General features: G+C 40.0%; 1 protein-coding gene across 2 annotated transcripts in view; it reads right to left on the bottom strand.

Annotated features, from left to right (window-relative positions):
- FNDC3B (fibronectin type III domain containing 3B) overlaps positions 1 to 22,154 on the bottom strand; it is a 365,061-nt gene that overhangs the window by 163,935 nt on the left and 178,972 nt on the right. For both annotated transcript variants that reach the window (XM_030328930.1, XM_030328931.1), the window contains exon 4: positions 7,362 to 7,438. In XM_030328930.1, the coding sequence (XP_030184790.1) occupies positions 7,362 to 7,438 (77 nt within the window). The remainder of the gene's footprint in view (positions 1 to 7,361; positions 7,439 to 22,154) is intronic.

Below are 22,154 nucleotides of genomic sequence, written 5' to 3'. Positions count from 1 at the left end.
GAAAAACAAAGTGGCTGTAAATCTGTTGATAATGGAATTAAAAGAGAATGGACATATAAGTCCTCTGCTCTTTTCCACAGAAGCTCCCAGTCGCCATGCACGCACTCTGTTCATAGTGGAACATTTTCCTAACTTCCGATTTTAAAGTCTTTTTTTTTTTTTTTTAACATTTATTTATTTTTGAGAAAGAGAGAGAGAGAGAGAGCAGGGGAGGGGCAGAGACGGAGACACAGAATCCAGAGCAGGCTCCAGGCTGTCAGCACAGAGTCTGACACGGGGCTCGAACTCACAAACCGTGAGATCGTGACCTGAGCCAAAGTCGGATGCTTAACCCACTGAGCCACCCAGGCGCCCCTAAAGGATTTAAAGTTTTGAAAGAGCTTCCAATTCTCTTATGACTGGCCACCACATGGGTCTAATTCTCAGTCTATCAGGGCACAGGGCAATCCTCTATTCTTTCTGTTCATCATTTTCACAATGTTGAAGGTGGAACCCTGCATTGGTTTAGTCCCAGGTTTTAACTACCAAAGGCCAGCAGTTGAGGCTAATGTTTATAGCTCTCAGCTAGCTTGGCTGAGCAAAATGAGAAAAAGCATTCCATGTCTTCCACCTACCAGACCCCATTATTTCTTCACAGGGGCTCTGATTTGTGGCCAACTCTTAAAACAATCCCCATTGGAGAATGACCAACCAAAATTTACATGTATTTTCAATAGATTTCTTGCCTCTCCCTGGTCAAGGGAAATGGAATATATACAATTTCAACAGGTATTGAACCCATTAACTAATCCCCAAAACAATGAAATGAGGGAAGGCATGTACTTGTGGTATAACAACAAGAACATTTATTTTGACCACTATTAGAAGTTTTTAAGTCACATCAGTTAATGTGGAAAAGAGTGGTTTCCCAAATGACAGAACATTAACTTGGATGTTTCACATTTTCTTTTCATATGCTTAAATCTTTTGGTCTACATGAAGTCTTTCCCGTAACAGTTGAAAAATGTTTTATAAATTACTATGGAAGCATGGAAAATAAAACGCAAGGCATCTGCTTAAGAAATTTTTACATATTGGGAGGCCTAGGTGGCTCAGTCGGTTAAGCACTCAACTTTGGTTCAGGTCATGATCTCACGGCTCATCAGTTGGAGCCCCGCGTCAGATTCTGTGCAGACTACTTGGAGCCTAGAGCCTGCTTTGGATTTTGGGTCTCCCTCTCTCTCTGCCCCTCCCCCACTCACACTCTGGCTCGCTCGCTTTCTCTCTCTCTCTCAAAAATAAATAAATGTTAAAATTTTTTTAAAAAAAAAGAAAGAAATTTTTACATATAAATTATTCGTACGTTAATGATGAAGTTAAAAAATCTGAGAAAAACCACAGCCACGGCCAGTATACAATGCAAGGAAAAATTTGCTTCATACTGCGCAGTCTCAGTATGCATTTAGGAAGGCAAAGTCTGCCAAACTTTCACTGAAATTGTTCTAACAGTCTTCATCACAATATCATCTACCACTTACTGAATGCCCACTGTGGGCTACAGACCTCACGTTAACATTTCTCTGAATTCTTACCTCTACCCTATCAGCTAGGTATTCACATATGTGGCGAAAAAATTTGTCGAAGTTACACAGAAAGTAGCCGTGGCGAAATATGGTGGAATTTGAAAGCAGGCCCCTTCAATTACTGTCCATATTCTTCCCAGCTGTAGTATTCACCCTAACACCCCCAGTTTCAGCCCTAATCACATTCATAATTGTTTTTATATAAAGGAAATAATGGTGATGAGTGTGATAAGACTAAATTCCCTCTTATCTAAGTCTACTTTCTTACAGTTGAAACAAAACTTAGCCTCTATTTTCTCTTAGGTTGAAAAACTCAGGTTACTTTTTCCTCAGACGTCCCCTAGCCTCTCACCAAAAGGTAAAGCACAAAACACGCACACGCTCTAAGACATGAAAGCCTGCAATATCAGAGATTATTGGGTTGAGATGACAAGATTCCACTGCCCTCCTATCCCACCCTAAGTCCACACTATCTTTAGGTCCGTGGGTTCAGTCCTTCTCAACCCACAACAGCCTAGATTGTGCTGTTGACCGCACCCAGAGCTGCCTTCAACACGAAATGTTCGTCTTTTGATAAGATGATCTGTGCATTGCTGACATTTAATTTGTATTTTACCAATTTCATCAACTTATCCTTAAAGCACTTCCAGCTATCAAATTCTGTAAGGAAGGCTATAATCCAGAATTTCTCCACCGACTCAGATGAGAGTTACTGACGTAACATCTTTAATCACCGCCCCCTTCGATTTTCTTCCAATGACGGACTACCTCACAGGTGAGTAGCTGGTGTTTTAGCCCTGGAGATGCACGGAGTAGGCGCACCACACGCCCGCACTCACGCTGGCAGAAAGCAACGTAACGTAAAGCAAATATATACACCAAGGCAGGATGATGCTGACTCTGAAATCACAACACAGAGGGAAATAGGTCGGTGAGCTCCGAAATGCTTAGGGTGCAATCCTCCTTCTACTCAGGGCCTCAGCTTCCTCCCGTGTCAAATTAAGACGGCGAAAGCTAGAGACGTAACGAAAGCATTTGGCAGGCTAGTTCCTACCATACGCAGTAGTTACTAGCACCATTGCGACCCACACCAATGCAGGCTGGCCCATCTTCCCCAGCTGCCCCATTGTTTACCGATGAATAATTAGTAGCAGTCACTACCTTACCCCTCTCCCCTCTCTTTTGTAAGAGCTTTGTTGAGATATAATTTATATACCATGAAATCCATCTTTTTACAGTGTCTGATATAGACACTTTAACCGAACGACCACCGCCTCGGTTTAAGTTCCAGGACGGTTCCGTTACCCCCCCCCCCAAAAAAGGAGCAGTCACTCCTCCCCGCCCCCGGCAAAAGCCCCTCTATTTTCAGCGTCCATGGGTTTGCCTGTTCCAGACATTATAAATAAATGGAATGATACTGTATATGGCTTTTGTGTCTGGCTTCTTTCACTCGGTGTAATATTTTCAACGTTCATCCACATTTTGGCATTTATCAGTGGCTTCTTTCGGCTGAATAATATTCCATTGTATGCATATACCCCATCAAGTTTACCCATTCATAAAGCCGATGGACATCTGGGTTGTTTCCCTTTAGGGGCTATTAGGAATTACCCTGCTATGAACATTCACCTCAGAGTTTCTGCGTTAACACGGGTCTTATTCCTCCTGGGCATATGCCTAGGAGTGGAATAGCTGAGTCATACGGTAACTCTATATTAAACTGTTTTAGGAAATGCCAAATTGTTTTCCAAAGCGGCTGTACCATTTTACATCACCACATGCAGTATATAATGGTTCCAATTGTTTCCCATCCTTGCCAACACTTGCTATTATCTATCTTTTTAACTACAGCCATCCTAGTACGAGTGGAGTATATTTCACTGTGGTTTTGATTTGCATTTCCCTGATGGTTAACAATTTTCAGCACCTTGGCAGCTCTTTCTGCTCACGGGTCCTGGCCCCATGCTTTGATAAAACCACCTTTTTGCACCAGAAAAAAACAAACAAACAAATAAAAAAACAATAACATTCAGCATCTTTTCACGTGCTAATTGGCAATGTATACAACTTCTTCGTAGAAATGTCTATTCTGATCCTTTGCCCATTTTTCAATTGGGTTGTTTTTTTATTCTTCAATTGTATCTAGAATATATACAGAATCTTACAAGTCCCTCCTGAAATATATGATTTGCATATATTTTCTCCCATTCTAAGTTCCTTTTTCATTTTGTGGATGGTGTCCTTTGGAACACAAAAAGTTGTAATTTGGATGAAATGCAATGTATCTCTTTTTTTTTTTTTTTTTTGTTCCTTTTGCTGTTTGTGCCTTTACTGTCAAATCTAAGAATTGATTGCCTAACCCAAGGTTATGAAATGTTCCTCCTAGAGTTATTCAGTCTTAGCTCTTAACACTTAGGTCTATAACCCACTTTGAATTAATTTTTGTATATGCTATGAGGTAGAGGTCCAACTTCAGTCTTCTGCATTTGGATATCCAGTCCCAGCACCATGTGTTGAAGAGACTATTCTTTCCTCTTCTGCACTGTCTTGGCATTCCTCTCCCTCTTAAGTTCACATACAGAGAATTTAATTCTTGTAGATATACATCCCTTTGATCTTGCTAATTTTCCAACTCTCAGGTATTTTATTACTCTACTTGAACCTCTAAATCTTTGAAGCAAATCTATGCTACATTTACTTTACTTCAGCTTGGCCAGTCACTTACATTTAAAAACATTTATCAAGTACCTACTATCGGGTACCAGGCAGTATTCTAGATTCTCAAATATAATCCCAACGAGGCACTAAGAGTTCTTGAGGATGGCTATAAAATTATACTGTATTTCATAATGGAGAGGGCGGCAAAGCACCAAAGATGCTGAAAAACAGAACCGCCATTTCTGTGTTGGAGGTTCTTGAAAGGTCACACTGGGGAGGGCTATTTGAATGAGAAGGATGCCTGAACTGTCAGACCAAGAAAGTCTCTAGAGTATTCTAAGAGAGAAATAATGGGTACAAAAGTATGTAGTTGAGAGAAGACCTGTGATGTATCCCAGGGACAGAAGTTTAAGGTGGTAGCAATGTAGGCCAACAGGAAAAGGTGGCCCTCAAAAGGAGAGCAAAGCTAACTATGCAAGATCCATCCTCTATACTAGAGAACCTGAACTCTGCTTCTATGTGATGTACACCCAACTCTAGATCTGAACGAGGGAGCCATATGTATTTGAGGAAAAGAACTGTGGGGATACAGTGCAGAGGTGATGCACATAGGGACAGACCAGTATTGGGCACTTCTCAAATATGTCCAGCCAGGAGAATTTGTGTGTGTGTGTGTGTGTGTGTGTGTGTGTGTGTGTGTGTGTGAGAGAGAGAGAGAGAGAGAGAGAGAGAGAGAGAGAGATTCTTTCCACAACTACATGACAAAATGTACTTTGCTCCTTAGATTTCTTGGTGATGACAAGTCTCTTAAGACATTTTACTCTTGATTCCACCTTCCCCATTTCCTTGAAGGGTATGTGCTGTGCACTTTAAAAAGATGTTGTACACACATTCTACCAATGTAGAATTTCATTGGTAGAAATGTCAGTTTTCTTCCATATGAACAATTGGTTTTAGGGGCGCCTGGGTGGCTCAGTCGGTTAAGAGACCGACTTCGGCTCAGGTCATGATCTCGCGGTCCGTGAGTTTGAGCCCCGCATCTGGCTCTGTGCTGACAGCTCAGAGCCTGGAGCCTGCTTCGGATTCCGTGTGTCTCCCCCTCTTTCTACCCACCTCCCCCCGCCCGGCTCACACTCTGTGTCTCTCTGTCTTGCAATAATAAATGTTAAAGAAAAAAAAAATTAAAAAAAAGAAAAGCAATTGGTTTTACTCAGACAGACTTCACTGCCAGGTATCAGTAGTATACTTAACGCTGGGACTCTCTTCTGATTCAGGAGCCCAGTCTAAATGAAATTGAACACATGCCTTACAGACTGCTTTTTTCTCTTTTCTCAACTGAGCATCCAAATTATTCCATTTCTACTATCCTTCCAATACCCTCTAGCATTTTCTGCCCTAATTCTCACTTGAGAAAGTATCGCACTACGTTTCTATCATCAGTTTTATGAAAGCGAGTTTACAGTTCTGCTATTAATCCCTCTACCCGGATTCTCTATAGAAGTTTTCAGGGAATCAGAAATATACCACGGGCTAAAATTTTTGTTTTTCCTAGGACTCAAATAAACGTTTTGTAGTGAGTGCAATCACAGGAACACCAATAGCAAGGAAAAGCACACTGGAGCTTCTCTGCCCTAGAATGTCCCAACTTTTAACTGCTATTCCTTAAATGGACCTTTAGTGTGTGAAAGGAGGTGTTATTTCTGTTGTCACAATTGTGAGAACTGTACACGGTTCAATGGAATGAAACACTTCCTCAAAATAAATGAGGAGACATAATGGAATTCTACATTCCTGTTCTTTTCTGTTAATTGACTGGTGACGTGAACGTGATCCATCATTGCGTGTCCTGGCTGGAGGGGCCTGCTCTGCACCCTTTCTCCTTCTACCGATTCTTATTTACAAAGACTTGTGTAAAACAAGTCATTTATTTGCAACAGTGGGGAAACTGGCCGACATTTTGACTATTCAAAAAAAAAAAAAAAAAAAGATGTCAAATTGGCTCATGTAAAAAAAAAGTAGGGATGGAAAAAATGAAATTATAGTGGCTGCACTATGGCTCAGACAGTGAAGAAATGGCTAAGTTTTAACATCAGAGAAGGATAAATCTTTGATTCCTGCCTGCACTTTAGCAATTTTCCTATGTAACTGCCAATTTTTTTCACCCTAACAAAATCATTAAAAACTGAAAATTACAGATTTTAAACCACTTTAAAAGCAGACAGAGGAAGAATAGAAAGGGACAAAATCCAGAATATAATCCAAAAAATGTTAATGCAATGATTCTCTTCCATGGGTAGTAAAATTATAAATATTTTCTTTTCTATTCTCTCCTGTCTTTTCTGGATTTTTTTTTTCCTAAGGAGCACAGAATGCTCTCATAAGCGCACAAAGAAAGAACAAAATGGGCAGAGAGAAAAACAGTCAATTCGGCATCTGGAAAGGAAGCTGTACCGGGAGAGAAGGGACGTGCTCATCCTGCAGTGAGCACAGGACAAAATGAAAGTTTGTACAGACATCCACGTTCCAGGCACCCTGAGTGTCGTAAACTTTGTCTGGTTTCTCCTTTAGCATTTATCCTGACTTCTTCTCTAATCCTTCCCACGTACCTCCGAAACCGCTATCACTTTTTAAATTGCTACTGCTATTTTACTAAGAAAAATTATATCTCAGAGAAATCTAAGTACAACAGCAGCCAAGTTCTCCTCTCATCATACTCAAAAATTCACCAAGCCCAGGTGAGGACACATTGCAGAGAAATGAGACTCCAATCATACAGGGGCAGACCCTATTTGCTTTAACAATGTCTCCTTTGGTATTTTTACTAATTAAACCTATCTACCAATTCTTTCTTTCCAGCAAATTGTGGTACAGATAGAAGGAAATCTCTCCGGCATGATCAGGTGTCAACGCACCTTGGCTGAGGACAGCCTAGGCGCCCTACTGTGTTTCTCTCTCTCTCTGGCTCCCCGGCCAGTTAAGAGGCAAGACTTGGGAAGGACTATGTGGTGCTACAAAAATGATGGCAACTCTAGCATTACCCTAACGAAATTAACTTTGAGGTAAGTTTTTAAGTTGTAGCATATATTCTCTTGAAACAACGATAGTGCCCATAATGAGCGGAGGAGTCCATCCAATGGTTACCTGTGAGATGTAACCTGGAGGCACATGGATGGGGGGAATGGATCCATTAGGTGACATCATGGGAACTTCAGCAGGTCCTATAAGAGACAAGAGTAAGATATCAAGAGTTGAAGAAACACACGTTATTCAAAATGATATTGGTGTTTTAAAAATATTATCAAAACTGAAGAGAATTAATTACTTGGACTATTTTTAAGGAAAAAAAATAGATCCTACTGTAAAAGCAGGCACTATCGGGAACACTCGTGTCAAATTTACCTGGATTATTTCAAAGTAAAGCATTCAGTTAACAAGACGTTATTTTCAAAATATTAAATTCAATAAACGTTAACCACATGTCTACAGAAAACAAAGAGTAGCAGTTACTGAAGTTAGTTACCGAAGACATAGTTTGAGTTAATATTTAATTACAAAGAAACTGATCATCATAAGGTTAAAATCAACTTCTAACACCCTTCCAATGACCCTGTGATTAAATGATTTCCCTAGAAGTGCAAGAAGCTCACGGTCACTGGTTTTTAGTTTGGTAGCTGGCTGCCCTATTTAGCAACCCACCGCCCAAATGTCCGTCCGAAGCTGTGTTTCTAGTCTGAGATGCGACTTCCTGGCTCCAAGTGCCTTGTGTTGTTTATTTGCTTTCTCCTAAAGTGTGTTGTGCTGTGGGCAATTAAAATTGTTTGGCTGTAACAAAAACCAAGAGAAAGACAACACTTTTCTTGGCAAAAGAAGACAGATCCCACTACCCAGTGCTACATTTACACTGGAAGCATAATGCACCTTTCACCTGCGAGTATGAACCAGTGTTATAAATACTTTGCAGGGGAGGCCAGTGCAGGGTGTGTGGAGGGACAAGGATACTGGGTGCCTATCAGCAGGTCTGCAAGTACAGGGTAAAAACTAGGAGCAAGGCAGAAAAGATGCTAATCTTCACGTAAAGCTCCATATGACTATAGCATTCACTCCAGCTCCATGGACAATATACCAAGCAACTAAACTATGTGATAAGTTCTGAACACATACAAAACCACAGCAGTAACGCACATGCTAACACACTGGCAAATCAATGAAGGCGAAAGACAACGACAACATGAGAGTGGATAATTGCATGACCCCATTCCATTTTTAAGTGCGACTTAAATAATCCAACCACCAGCCACTGAAGGCACTTTCCAAATCATCTTCCAAATCCATCGTTCTCTTCAGCCTCAGCATTTTGGCTTCAGCCATCAAGACATTTAGGCATTTACTAAATTTTTATTTGACTCACTTTAAAAAACACATCGGCAAGTATTTCAGCCGTAGCCTGAGCACTGTCTGTGAAACCCAAGGGTTAATGCACTCAGCTTTATAAGCAGGTGTTAAAAGCATGGCCTCTGACTGGTTTCAGTCCCTAGCTCACTATTCACACTGGGTGTGTGACCTTAGACAATTCATTTAGACTTTCTGAGTCTCACTTCTCAACAGTTACAAACGAGAATAACAATTCCTACCTCACTAGGTTGGGTTTAAAGACTAAGTTCAATAATACGGGGAAAAAGTGCTTAGAGCATTGCATGGCACAATAACGGCTCATCAAAATCGTTACAATTTTTTTCTGTTGATTTGTAACTTTCTGCTTTGTCTTGTTTGTTACAATTACACTGAGTACAATTTTTTTTTTTAAATAGTCCATGTTCCTGTAACACAAACTCAACAAGAATACATTTGATGTATTATTGACTTAAGAGGCAAACCTTGCTCATCAGATAAATATCAAATATTTCACAGTACAGACTGTGAACAGAAATGGTACCATCTCCATAAAATATTGCTTTTTAATCATTGAAATATACACCAGGCAAACAGTCTCTTAACCCCAGACATGACCCCTAAAACTGTTAAAGTCATTTGTATAAAATGCTTTAAAGCGTGTAGGACAACTAAGTGATTTACAGCCAGAAAATGTTTTCTTCCCCGCCTTGATTTCGAAAGTAGCCAAATGACTTTAACATGCTTGTTCCCCCTTCCTCTTGTCACTGTCCTCAAACCCTTTCAAAGGGCATTGCAAAATATATAGTGATGGCTCCCAAAACTCAGCTGTGCCTTGGAACCCCAAGGTTCCTCTCCTTTCTGAAATACACCACCATACCCACAGGCATTTAGGAGCGTAAGAGCTAGCAAAATGAAATCCATTCACAATGGTGGTATGAGAAGTTAAAGTTTCTCCAAATACTGATCTCCTAATCAGTGAGTTTACTGCCTCTGCTGAACTGTTTGTGTTTGAGAACCCCCCTGATATTATTACTACCCTTCCCTAATGAAAACAAAGTGCTCTTACTAAACTTCTAGGACTACTAGGTTCCTTTTGATTTTTTAATCAATACCCTTTAATCAACACACAAGACTTAAATGATACAGCTCTTAGAATATGCTGAAAATTCTTTTCTTGTTCAAACTAACACTTGATATATTGGGGGAAGGAGGAGGGAGCCACACACTTTTCTCAAACCAATCTCCTCTCTGACTATATTGGGAAAGCACTGAACTATTAAAACTTTTCAAAAAAATTTTGAATTTCTTATGTATTTGGAAGCTTTAATTAAACACTTACGTTACATATAGGTAGATATGCACAGATATGTATACGTCAAATAATCTAAAAACAAAAGTAAACACATATACACAGTACTTCCAAACTATGGTCAGATTTCTTTTTGGGGGAACGTAATTAAGAAGCAAGCCCAGCTAGAGACCGCATGAACTCTTCCATAGACAGATGAAAAATGTCACATGCACAATTTTTAGAATGGAAGAAGAATGTTTGCTAAGAGCCAAGTAACCCCATGAAAAAAATGCCTTGGGTAATTTGATCAATTTCAGGTTTTAGCCTATGACTTCAAATGTCAAGAATTCCTTTTTTTCCCCCCACTGAACAAGATGTGAAACACTAATAAGAACCATGATTGTTTACAGTCATTAAAAAATTTAACTGCAATATGCAAGTGCATGGTCTACCATCTTAGAAGTCTGCTAGCATTTGTTAATGATTTTTCATTTGCTTATAGCAAACCTTGAACAAGAAAGGCTGGAGAGCAGTGTAGTCAATCAACAGTAATTCCTCCAATGATGCGAGGACTATACTCCCACATCAAAGAGACTGAAGGAAAGCCCAGGGTTGTATTTTTAGGACCACACATGTCCATGGAGAGATTCTGAGCTCCTGCCAAGGCTGTGAGGACATTCTGCTTCACTCTGTGCTTCTTCCTGCTACCAGTGACCCCCAGAGCTCACACACGTATATAACCCATGCTCTGATGCTATACTCAGAACCTTCGCCCATTCTGGGGGCAAGGTTAACTAGATGGACTTGAGCTGAGCATACCAAGGAGGGTCAGACACGTAAGAGTGGTGGAAAATTGGAACGCAGGGTATAAATTATCATTTAAACCAGCTTTAGAAAAAGGCCAGCTATAAATAAATAACTATCCCACAATTTTGGACAATTTTAAATGGTATTTTAAAAAGCGGAGTATTCACCAATAGGTAAATAAGCAGTGACTAAACACACTTAGTGTATTTGTCTATAAACTGATACTGTGTGCCCAAATGGCTATTTTCAACAATAGTCCTTAGTAGCAATAGATTACATTCTTATCTTAATAGTTAAATATTGTCTTGTTCAAAAAAGATGTAAGGGGGCTGAAATCACAACATAGCAAGATAAAAGAAACTGAGAAAAATAAAAGCAAAGGCAAAATAATGATGTGATAAAATCCAATAAACCCTATAAAAGTGACCCTCATGTCTTTCTAAATAGCCAAAAGAGAAATTCTTGCCAGCAGTAGTCCAAAGGATAAGTCCCTAGCTAGCAGGTAAGCAGATAATTATAGTGCAAGTCACTATCAGAACAAATGGTCTACATCAAAGTGCACTGTGCTGCTTGTCATTGATCTAAGACTGAATATGAAATGTGAGGTTTTCAGATGAATTTTGTAAATGTCTAATAATGAATTTCCAATTATTTATGGTGGCTCAAAACATGTAGACAAAATAAGAGATTGTGCAGGCACTTTGGGAAACTTTTGACATTTTCTTTTTTTCCTTTTTTTTTTAAGCTTATTTATTTTGAGAGAGACAGAGCACAAGCCAGGGAAGGGCAGAGAGAGAAGAAGACAAAGGATCTGAAGCGGGATCTGCAGACATGGAGCTAGAACTCAAGAATCGTGAGATCATGACCTGAGCCGAAGTCAGACACGTAACCAACTGAACCACCCAGGCGCCCCAACTTTCTTTTTCTTATTTTCATTTTTTAAAATTATTCCACACTGATTAATCGCACAAGAGAATGAAAAGGAATACAAAAAAATGAGGCACAGGTCCTCAAAACAAACATCCTAACTTCAAAGAAACTTAAAATCTAGTGTATACCAGAATCACCTGGAGTGTTTCTTAAATCTAGTTTCTAACCTCTGCTTCCCACAGTTTCAGAATCAGAAGGTCTGGGGCAGGTCCCAAGTATTAGCATTTCTACCAAGTTTTCAGGTGATACACATGCTGCTGTCCAGGGGCCACACGTTGATAACCTATGATTTAGTGGGTTAAAAGATGATAAGCACCCCCAGCTAACATCATACCTAATGGGTAAAGACTGAAATTCCACCCCCCCACCCCCCGCAACATCAGGAACAAGACAAGAATGCCCACTTTCATCACCACTATTCAACAGGACAATTGGGGGGGTTGGGGGGAAGAAGAGGCATCCAAATTGGAAAGGAAGAAGTAAAACCAGATCTACTCACAGATGACATAATCCTGTATGAGGAAAATCCTAAAGATTCCATAAAAAATTACTAGAGCTAATAAATGAATTCAGTAAATTTGCAGGGTACAATGCAACACATAACTCAATTGAGTTTTTATACACCAGCAATGAACAATCTGAAAAAGAAATTTAAAAAGACCAATTCCATTTACAACAGCATCCAAAAGAATATCTAAGAAATAAATGTAACCAAGGGGGATGAAAAACTTTGACACTTAAACTACATTACTGAAATAAATTAAAGACCTAAGTGGAACTAAAGAACACCTAAATGAAGACATGGGATGGAAACTTAATATCGTTAAGATGGCTACTCAAAGTGATCACACAGGCAATGTAGTCTCCATCAAGATTCCAGTGGCCTTTTGGGCAGAAATGGAAAAGCTAATCCTCAAATTCATATGGAATTGCCAAATGCCCCAAACAGACACAAGAATAAATTTGGGCCTCTACTTGACATCATATACAAAACTTAATTCAAAATGGATCAGAGAGTGGGGCGCCTGGGTGGCTCAGTCGGTTAAGTGGCCGACTTCGGCTCAGGTCATGATCTCGCGGTCCGTGAGTTCGAGCCCCACGTCAGGCTCTGTGCTGACAGCTCAGAGCCTGGAGCCCGTTTCAGATTCTGTGTCTCCTCTCTCTCTGACCCTCCCTTGCTCATGCTCTGTCTCTCTCTGTCTCAAAATAAATAAACGTTAAAAAAAAAAATAAAAAAAAAATGGATCAGAGACCTACATACAAGAACTAAAACCATGAAACTCTTGAAGAAGACAGGCTACATTTCATGATGTTGAATTGGACAATGAATTCTGAGATCTGATACCAAAAGCACAAGCAAGAACAACGACAAAAAACCTGGAATTCATCAAAATTAAAAACTTTGGTGCAGAGGACATTTGTAAGAAAGTGAACTCACAAACTACAGAATGAGGAAAAATATTTACAAGTCATATATCTGATAAGAGACCTGCATCCCAAAAATATAAAGAATTCTTACAAGGCAATAAAAAAGTAAACAGCCCAATTTAAAAATGGGCAAAAGGCTTGAATAGACATTACACCAAAGAAGATATACAAACAGCCAACAAGCATGACATGTTCAACATCATTAGTCATTAAGGAACACAAATTAAAACCACAATGAGGTGCCACTTTACGCCCACTCCAATGGCTATTCTCAGAAAAATGGAAAATAAGTGTTGGGGAGGATGTGGAGAAATTGGAATTCTTGTACACTGCTGGTAAGAATGTAAAATGGTAGAGTCCCTGTGGAAACAGTTTGGTGCTTCTTCAAAATTTCAACATAAAATTACCATATGACCCATCAATATAACTCCTTGGTATATAACCAGAAGAATCAAAACAGGAACTCAAAGACATATACACACACATTCACAGCAGTACTACTGACAAAAACCAAAGATGGAAAGAGCCAAAGGTCCATTCAAGTATGAATGGATAAATAAAATATGACAGAATACAAAGAAATATTATTCCGCCATAAAAAGGAATCAAATATGCTACAATGTGGATGAAACTTGAAAACATTATGTTAAGTGAAAGCCAGTCACAAAAGATCACATATTATATATAATTCCATTTATATGAAATATCCAGAATAAGGAAATCAAAAGAGACAGAACTCAAATTTGTTGTTTCTAAGGGCTGAGGAGGGGTGGGGAGGGATCTAGAGAGAAACTGCTTACTGGGAGCAGAGTTTCTTTTAGGGAAGATGAAAATGTTTCAGAATAGAACTAGTGATTACACAGCACAGTGAATTTACTAATTTACTAAATGCCAATGAATTAAAAGCGTTAACTTTATGTTATGTGAATTTCACTTCATTTTTTTAAGATGATGAGCATATAACCAAAAAAAAAAAAGGCGGGGGGGGGGGAAGATAGTAAAACTGGAGTTACTAACAAATTATCAAAAAGCAACAGAGTAGAAGTCTCCTAGAGGACATTTTCATTCCTCATACAGTTGTATTTGGGAGGATGCTATTTCAAGATGCTGTGCTATGCAAAGACCAGTAAGATACATTCTCCATCCTCAAAGGACTGATAGTCTAATTATGGGGATACAGACATATAAACAAATGCAAGGAGGCATTTCAGGCGCTGTCTAAATTCAGCAAGATTTTAAAAGATTATCAACCCCTGGACACATTAGTAATTACAGAAATAAGCATTTAAAGGGCCCTTTGGATTTGGTAGAGTAGATTTAGTCGCTTCTAATTTTACTTTCCTTCTGGAGTAAATTTTGTTGTTCCTTAAAACGCTGCTAAGTCATTTTTTCCGTTAGGTGTAATTTTTCATACAGAAGCCAGGTATAGATGGCACATTTCCATGGCTCAGATAGGCCGGTCTCTCTAACCTGGAACTACTTCTTCCCAGAGGCATTCTGCCAGAGAGGAAACAGGCTGGGAGCAGCAGAATCTGAACAGCGTGAAGAAGAAAAAGTCGTGAATCTAAGGAGGCCTGGGTTTGAATGAACCTTATCACAGTCTAGCATGACCTTGGGCAGTTTCTTAAAATCTCTCTGGTTAGCACATTTCGACTTAAAAAAAGGGATGACAAAGGCTATTTCAAGGTTGTCCTGAGGACTGCAAGATGTAATGTATGTAAGATACCCTAGCACGGTGCCCGGTCAAGTAACGGTATTTGAAAAGCAACTTTACCATTGTGCTGCTAGAAGAAAAATACTGTATGAATAAAGAGATTAATAGTGTGCAGTCATTCACCACAGAGACAAAGAAAGAATTACAGTTTCTCAAATGAGCAAGTTAATTGTTTTGTTCTTGATATTTTTTTCTTCTAAAAACACATTTGCATTGTGTACCTTGGAAATAGTATCCTCCATTAAAAAAATGTAATATATTCAAGATATATTAATTGTGATTTAAAAATAAGAACCAAAATTTAAAAAGGGAAGGATGCATGCTTTCCCAGAGTTATCTACTTCTCCATCCTATTCCTAGCTCTCTACCTCTCCCCAAATTACCTGTTATCTTTCCCTAATTTCTAGGAAACCTTAGAAAGTTGGGTGTGCCTAACTTTCAAAAGTCCTGAGACAGCTCTAAATCAAAGGATCAGCCCTTGTTTTCTGCAAGTCGACCCCCCACTTGTCTCTGACATTGGCTTCATTACAAGAATTTCTAGTCTGGCTCAGCCATTGTCCTTAAAAGTAGCAAGTGACCATAACAACAAATTGCCTAATGACTAAACATTCCTGCTGAAATCTTGTAGTCAACCACTCCACCAAGAACCAAAACTGAATTACTGATAGGATTCATAAATAATGGGTCACCACCTCTTATCACTTAACCATTTCAACACACAAGGAGGTGCTTTGTTAGTTATCTGGCCTGCTTTGCCGATTTGAAATGCAAGTCTTTCCTTTCCAAATGTTTCTCTTGGAACTTGTTTTCCTACTTAGTGTTATAAGGGCATCGGGAATTGGAAGACAAGGGTTTAATTCTCACATGAGACTAAACTGCCCAAATCCCAATTTTCTACAATTTCAATAAAACTAAGATATATCTACCCAATTTACCTTATCAAGTTGTTTTAAGGGCCTAAATGCTAATAAAATCCACATAATTACTGTGTGATCAGAGTTAATATTTTATTGACTCCATAAACCCTTATCATACGAGATGCCATAAGGAATTAAAAGTAACAGAGAGGATTTTACAACACGTATGTTAACAATAAACTACTATAAATAAGCAGCAATTGTTTTATTAGAGGCCAAGAGCTCTAGAACTGGAAGATAAAAATTATCCATGGGGTGGGGAAGGGAAGCACTGAAAACTCTCAGTGACTGGGGCAATCAAGAGTCAAATCAGTTGGTGAATCCATTCACAATAGGCATGATGATCTAACAGTTTTAAAAAGAACTTGATTTAAATTCAGGGCTTCAGAAATGCACACTAAAACTGTCCAAGATACTAGTACCTTGAGAGGCCGGTAACACAGCCCTCCCCTCCTGATTTTACAACTCTTGATTGTTGCTTTGTTCAGTTCAATAAACCTTTGCTGAACCCAGTCTAGTTGCCAGAGCCCGTGCAGGATGCCAAGGACACAATGACATTGAAGAGAACAAGCATTTCTGTTCTTAATTACGGAGAGAATGGCATGCAGAATGAGTAATGCGCAGGTGCACAGAAGTGCGTGGGGGGAGGGGGAGCCCAGCTTCGTGTCCTGCGTTTGGCCTGAGGCTTCTGTGACAGACACTCTGTAGCTCAGCATGGAGTCAGGCATATAGCCCAGACAGCTCAAGCAGCGGGACTATTTGGTGCAACTCTGGTCTAGCAATAGAAATGATTAAAGAATTACATAGAAGGCCTATGAGAAATAGTTCAAGAAGTTGCTCTTTGGGAAATAACAAAAAACAAAACAAACAAAAACAGAAAACAGTGTGCTCACAACTGATGCTGAAGCTCGACCTCCCAAGGTCTCTTGGCCCCGCTTTCAAGTTCACCTTTACTGTCTTATCCAAATGTGGAATATATGTTACCAGTCTACAGAGGAAACACATCCAATATTACCCTGCTAATTCAACTATCTAAATGAACATGGAGATTCAGTCTGTCTTTGTTTTGATTTGTAATGTCAGGTTTTAATGGCAGATAACCCATGGATTTGCTTATTTATACTTAAACCAGAACTTTATAATATAAACTTCAAAGCTCTCAGGAATGATACAAATACAACTCAATAATACTGAGAAAGGGTTTCTGATATTTTTAAAAAATTTTTGTAACATTTTTTATTTATTTTTGAGAGAGGACAAAGACACAGTGTGAGCTGGGGAGGGGCAGAGAGAGAGAGAGGGAGATACAGAATCCAAAGCAGGCTCCAGGCTCTGAGCTGTCACCACAGAGGCCGATGCAGAGCTCAAACCCACGAAACTGTGAGATCATGACCTGAGCTGAAGCTGGCTGCTTAACCAACTGAGCCATCCAGGTGCCCTGGGTTTCTGGTATTTTAAAAAGAAAGCCTCTGCAAATATTAGCAGCAAAGTTAAAGGTATCACAAAGGGCATTAAGCACTTTATTTCAAAGCCTCTTTCCCAGTATATGTTCTTTCTTTTTTTTAATGTTTATTTATTTTTGAGAGAGGGAGGGAGGGGGAGGGGGAGAGAGAAAGAGAAAGAGAGAGAGAGAGAGGAGAGAGAGCGCACACGCGTACACCAGAGTGTGAGTGGGGGAGGGGCAGAGAGAGGAGACACAGAATCTGAAGGAAGTCCCAGGCTCTGAGCTATAAGCATAGAGCCTGACGTGAGGCTCAACCCACAGACTATGATATCATGACCTGGAGCCAAAGTTGGATGCTTAACTGACTGAGACACCCAGGCCACCCAGCCCAGCATATTTTCTATCATGCCCCTCAAGAGCATTAGTGAGAACCCTCATCCCTTCCCCACACACAGTAAGAGGACCACTTCACCAACAGCTGGTATTCCAACTAGTAACAAACTCAAGAGGGAGTCACCAAGAACAGTGAGTCAAAAAGCTGAGCATATTCCAGTGGAGCCTCCAAGCAGTTCTCATTAAGTGTAAAAATTATTTAGAGCAGAGTATTTTAAATTTCATCTATACATCCCAAGCTAAGACACAAACTGCTGTTTTTAAAGAAAAGCATTAAGGCTATAATTTTATAGGGAAAGGATCAGAAGATCGTTGATTAAAAGGAGATGGCTAGGAGAGCAACTGAGGACGTGCCAGCAGGAATGGGCAGAATTTATTCACTGTGGCCCTGACGATTTAAAGGGGTGCCTTCATTCTCTCACCAGTTTTTCACTGCTCTCCAGGAGGGTACAAGGGGAAGAGGGATGAATAAAATGTCCACTCTTCTTTTCCAGACCCCCACTCCCACCCCAAATGGCTGGCCACAAGGCCCTCCTCTCCCAGGGGGGGACAGAACAGTGAGCAGAATACAGGACAGCAAATAGTTTCTTGCATAACAACTTTGTGAAGCACTCAGGGGCAAGCGTGCACTTCCTATGCTATCGTGCTCTGCTTCACAATTCCAAGGTCACGCTCTAGTGGGGCAAGTCTGAAAAAAGTACCACAATTATTAACCAGACAACAATATGTGATTTCATTCCTTACAAGCCACTGGACATTATTCATGTTACAAATGAAAGAAATTAAAAACATCACCCACCTGAGAGCTGCATACAAATAATACTGAATGTATCAGCTTTACCAACGTATCATTACTCAATGTATGAGGGGAGTGCAATTATCCATTGCTCTAATGAGGTTTACAAACCAAACCAAAGAGGATCCCCTTGAACTATTCTCAGGGTAGCGTTGCCCTTGCAAGAGAGCTTGCCGGAAAGGGAAGCCTTTGACAACACTCTAAAGGCATTTTATTGACAACAATCCAACGCGGTTTACTAGCTTAGTTCTTTTTAACTCACGCACCTGAAATCTCAATGCAGAGAGCAATATCTGAGATCATGGAACAGAACTACTTTCAAAAAGCAACAGTTATTATGGAAATGGAATTTAAAAAAGGGAATTTAATGTTCACAAGACACCAATGACAGTTTACCTGCCCGACACATTTTCTCTCCAAGCTAGGAGGCCTGCTCCCTCACTCACAAGTTCCCAATGTCAGACTGGAAATTGTCTCTCACAGCCAAGACAGCAATCTTCTGAAATTAACTTAATTTTACAAAGTGTTTTGATTGCTAATAAAACTTCTCTAAATTGTCTGGTGGCTGGATTCTAATAAGGGGTTTGAAATGACAAGTTCAATTTATAGTTCTAGTCTCTGCCTTACCTAAACCACACCAGGGAAGCCAGGAAAGTAAATGAGAGTTCCTATACACCAGCCATGTTTACACAGCCTGTTGCTTTCACTCTTTTGTTTGTATGTGAAAAACAAAGGGCAGGCTGAGGACTGACAGTAAACAACACCACAAATAGGTTAGGCTCTCTCATTTGAAGTCTGATCAAAGGCAGTCAGTAAACACCTCTGAGTGAGTAACTGTGGGAAGGTTGGGTCACCCTGGCCAGCTATTTTCTCAGCTATAAAAATGTGCTGACACAGTTACTGTTTGAGGGGCAGCAGACTGCTTTATGGCATAAATCTTTCTAGTCCTGGCACACTGGTTCCACAGAAACAATCTACTGAACAGGCTACAATTTCACTCTCAAGAATGAACCCTCCCATCACTAAGGGGGGCCCGAGACAAGGAAAATAAGGGTCTATGTTTAGGGAACAGGTTACCAGGAAGGTGCCCCCACTGATACACGGCTATTTTTTCCTAAGCTGAAAAAGCAGCAGGCTTCTCAAAAGGATGGATCTATTTTGAAGTTATCTCATCCAGACACCTACCAGCCCTCGTTTGCTAATCAGGAATGACCAAGACTATGCCTACACCAGCCGAGGATCGGTTAAGAAGGGGAGAAGGAAAACTGATCACATGTTCAATAAAAACGAACAAACTACATCCAATGGGAATCTCACATCTAGTACTAGCAGTGGTTAAACAAGACCATAACACATGCAGATATGCGTGATATGCAAAACATGAGCAAGTCATAAATCCCTTCAAGGTAAAATATTAGGACTGTACCCCTTCCTTTCTAGACATTCCTATTCAGATTGAACTGTGAGCGTCAATTTTTGTCTTTTCTCCATCACTGCCTTTGAGAAACTACTGTTGTTGTGTGACTTCCCTTCCCCTGATTTCACCTATAAAATAATCCCCATGTATATCTGTGCACCTGTCCTGAAGTTCAACAAGACACTCCTTCGCCTCATACTTACCAAGGAAGTACCAGGTTCACTTTTAGAAGACGAAAACAATGTCAAAATATTTGATTCAAAATTTCCCGGCCACAGGTATGAGGTCAGGTCTGTTGGGCAATGTGTTGCTAGAACTAAGTGAAGGCAGGTAATGAAAAGGAAGAGTTTGGGATGGAAAGTTGACCCTCTATTTGAAAAGAGGGGAGGATCTAGACAGATAACCTAACATGGAAGAAGGGGTAGGGGAAGCAGGAAGAGAAGCAACCTGGTGAACTTAGTCGGGGGACAACTACAGACCAGGCAGAAAACTACACTCAGAAAATATTATGGCCCCAATTAATCTACAACTGAATTGTTTTCCAATTCAATTGACACATTAAAAGGTCTGCGGTGACGGCACACACATGATATTTAAAATGGCAACATATAAAAAGCATCATGGGAGGCTGGTCACTGGTTCATTTCAGCTTTCAAATGGAATTTTTTAAAAGCTCTTCTCTTCAATATACTCCCCACCCCCAAACCAAGTGGTACTCAGTGGAGACACGGGTTCCCATCTGCAAGGCCTTGGGCAATTCACTTAACTGTTCATGTCAACGGTTTCAAATACAAAGTGAAAAAAAAAAAAAAAGGAAACTAATAAATTCTATGTTTCCTTCAACAGTAATATGCTACATGGCACTGGTGTCATTTATGTCTATGCTTGCGATTCTACAAAACAGCTGTTGGTTGGACAATCCCTAAAATCCTTCTAGCTAGGAGCCTCAAATTGTGAGTTACATTAGAGTTCCCTGAGGCCTGGGGCGCCGGATGGCTCAATCAGTTAAGCGTCCATCCAACTCTTGGTTCGGCTCCGGTCATGATGTCACAGCTATGGAGATCAACGCCTTCCCACCAGGCTCTGTGCTGACAGTGTAGAGCCTGCCTGGGATTCTCTCTCTCCCTCTCTCTCTGCCCTCCCCACTCATATTCTCTAGAAAGAAGGAAAGGGGGGGGGGAGAGAGAGAGAGAGAGAGAGAGGAGAGAGAGAAGAAAGAAAGGAAAGAAGAAAGAAAGAAGGAACAGAAGAAGAAAGAAAAGAGAAAGAAGAAAGGAAAAGAAAGAAAGCAGAAAGAGAAGAGAGGAAAAGAAAAGAAAGAAGAAAAGAAAGAAAAAAAAGAAAGAAAGAAAGAAAGAAAGAAGAAAGAATGAGTCTCTGAGGTCTTTTGGAAATGTCAATTTCCAGGCCCCTGGAATCTGCTTTTCTTTACAGGCTGGCTACCTGTCCCTTCCTCCCCACCTCCCACCAACCACACATGGCATTGATTTTGATGTAGGTACTCTATGGACCAGTCACAGGAATAATGGCCTAGAAAAAGCACATGAAGAGGCACCTGAGTGGCTTAGTTGGTTGAGCATCTGACTTCAACTTTTGCTTAGGTCATGATCTCGAAGTTTGTGAGTTCGAGCCCCGGGTCAGGCTTTGTGCTGATAACTTGAAGCCTGGAGCCTGCTTTGGATTCTGTGTCTCCCTCTCTCTCCTCTGTCCCTCCCATGCTTGTATGCTTTCTCTCAAAAATAAGTAAATAAACAACACAACAAGACAGAAAAACGATTTTTTAAAAAAGAGCACAATAAATAAATAAAAGGAAGAAAAAAATACGCACATACAAGCACCTTAAAACACATCTCATCTGTACTTACTTTAAGCAAGCTTAGCTGACTTTTAATTTCAGCACAACATTTAAAAGTGAAGAGGGAAAACAAGACAGCAGAGTTACATTTTATCCTATCAATGGGTATTTAATTGATTATATTTCAACAAAGATGACTGTAATTTGGTAAGAACTAGTCCTCCAGGTTTAATGATAATAAAGCAACCATCAGTATACTGCAAGACAACAACAAAATGACCACAGGATTTCCTATGATACGACTAATAATATACAGGCTCTGAAGAAGCAGTCTATGTATCAATCCATTCATTACATGATTACTGGCCACCAGTGATAGTTTTACTATGAAACTCAGCTTACCTAAGAAGAGGTAAACAGGTAGAGCAGTTGATTAACTTCTTTAGAAATGTTTTTAGTGGACAGCCAAAACCAAAGAATCAGAATTCCCCTGGGGTGGGGAAGGATCTTAAAGGTTATCCAGTCTACTTCCCCCTTTAAGGAGTGACCTGCTGAAGAAACTCTAGCGAGTGGACAGAATACTTCAAGTAATGTAGAGTTTGTTTACTCA

Source organism: Lynx canadensis, chromosome C2 (assembly GCF_007474595.2).
Source record: "Lynx canadensis isolate LIC74 chromosome C2, mLynCan4.pri.v2, whole genome shotgun sequence".
Taxonomy (NCBI): domain Eukaryota; kingdom Metazoa; phylum Chordata; class Mammalia; order Carnivora; family Felidae; genus Lynx; species Lynx canadensis.
This window is presented reverse-complemented; position numbering and strand designations above follow the sequence as displayed.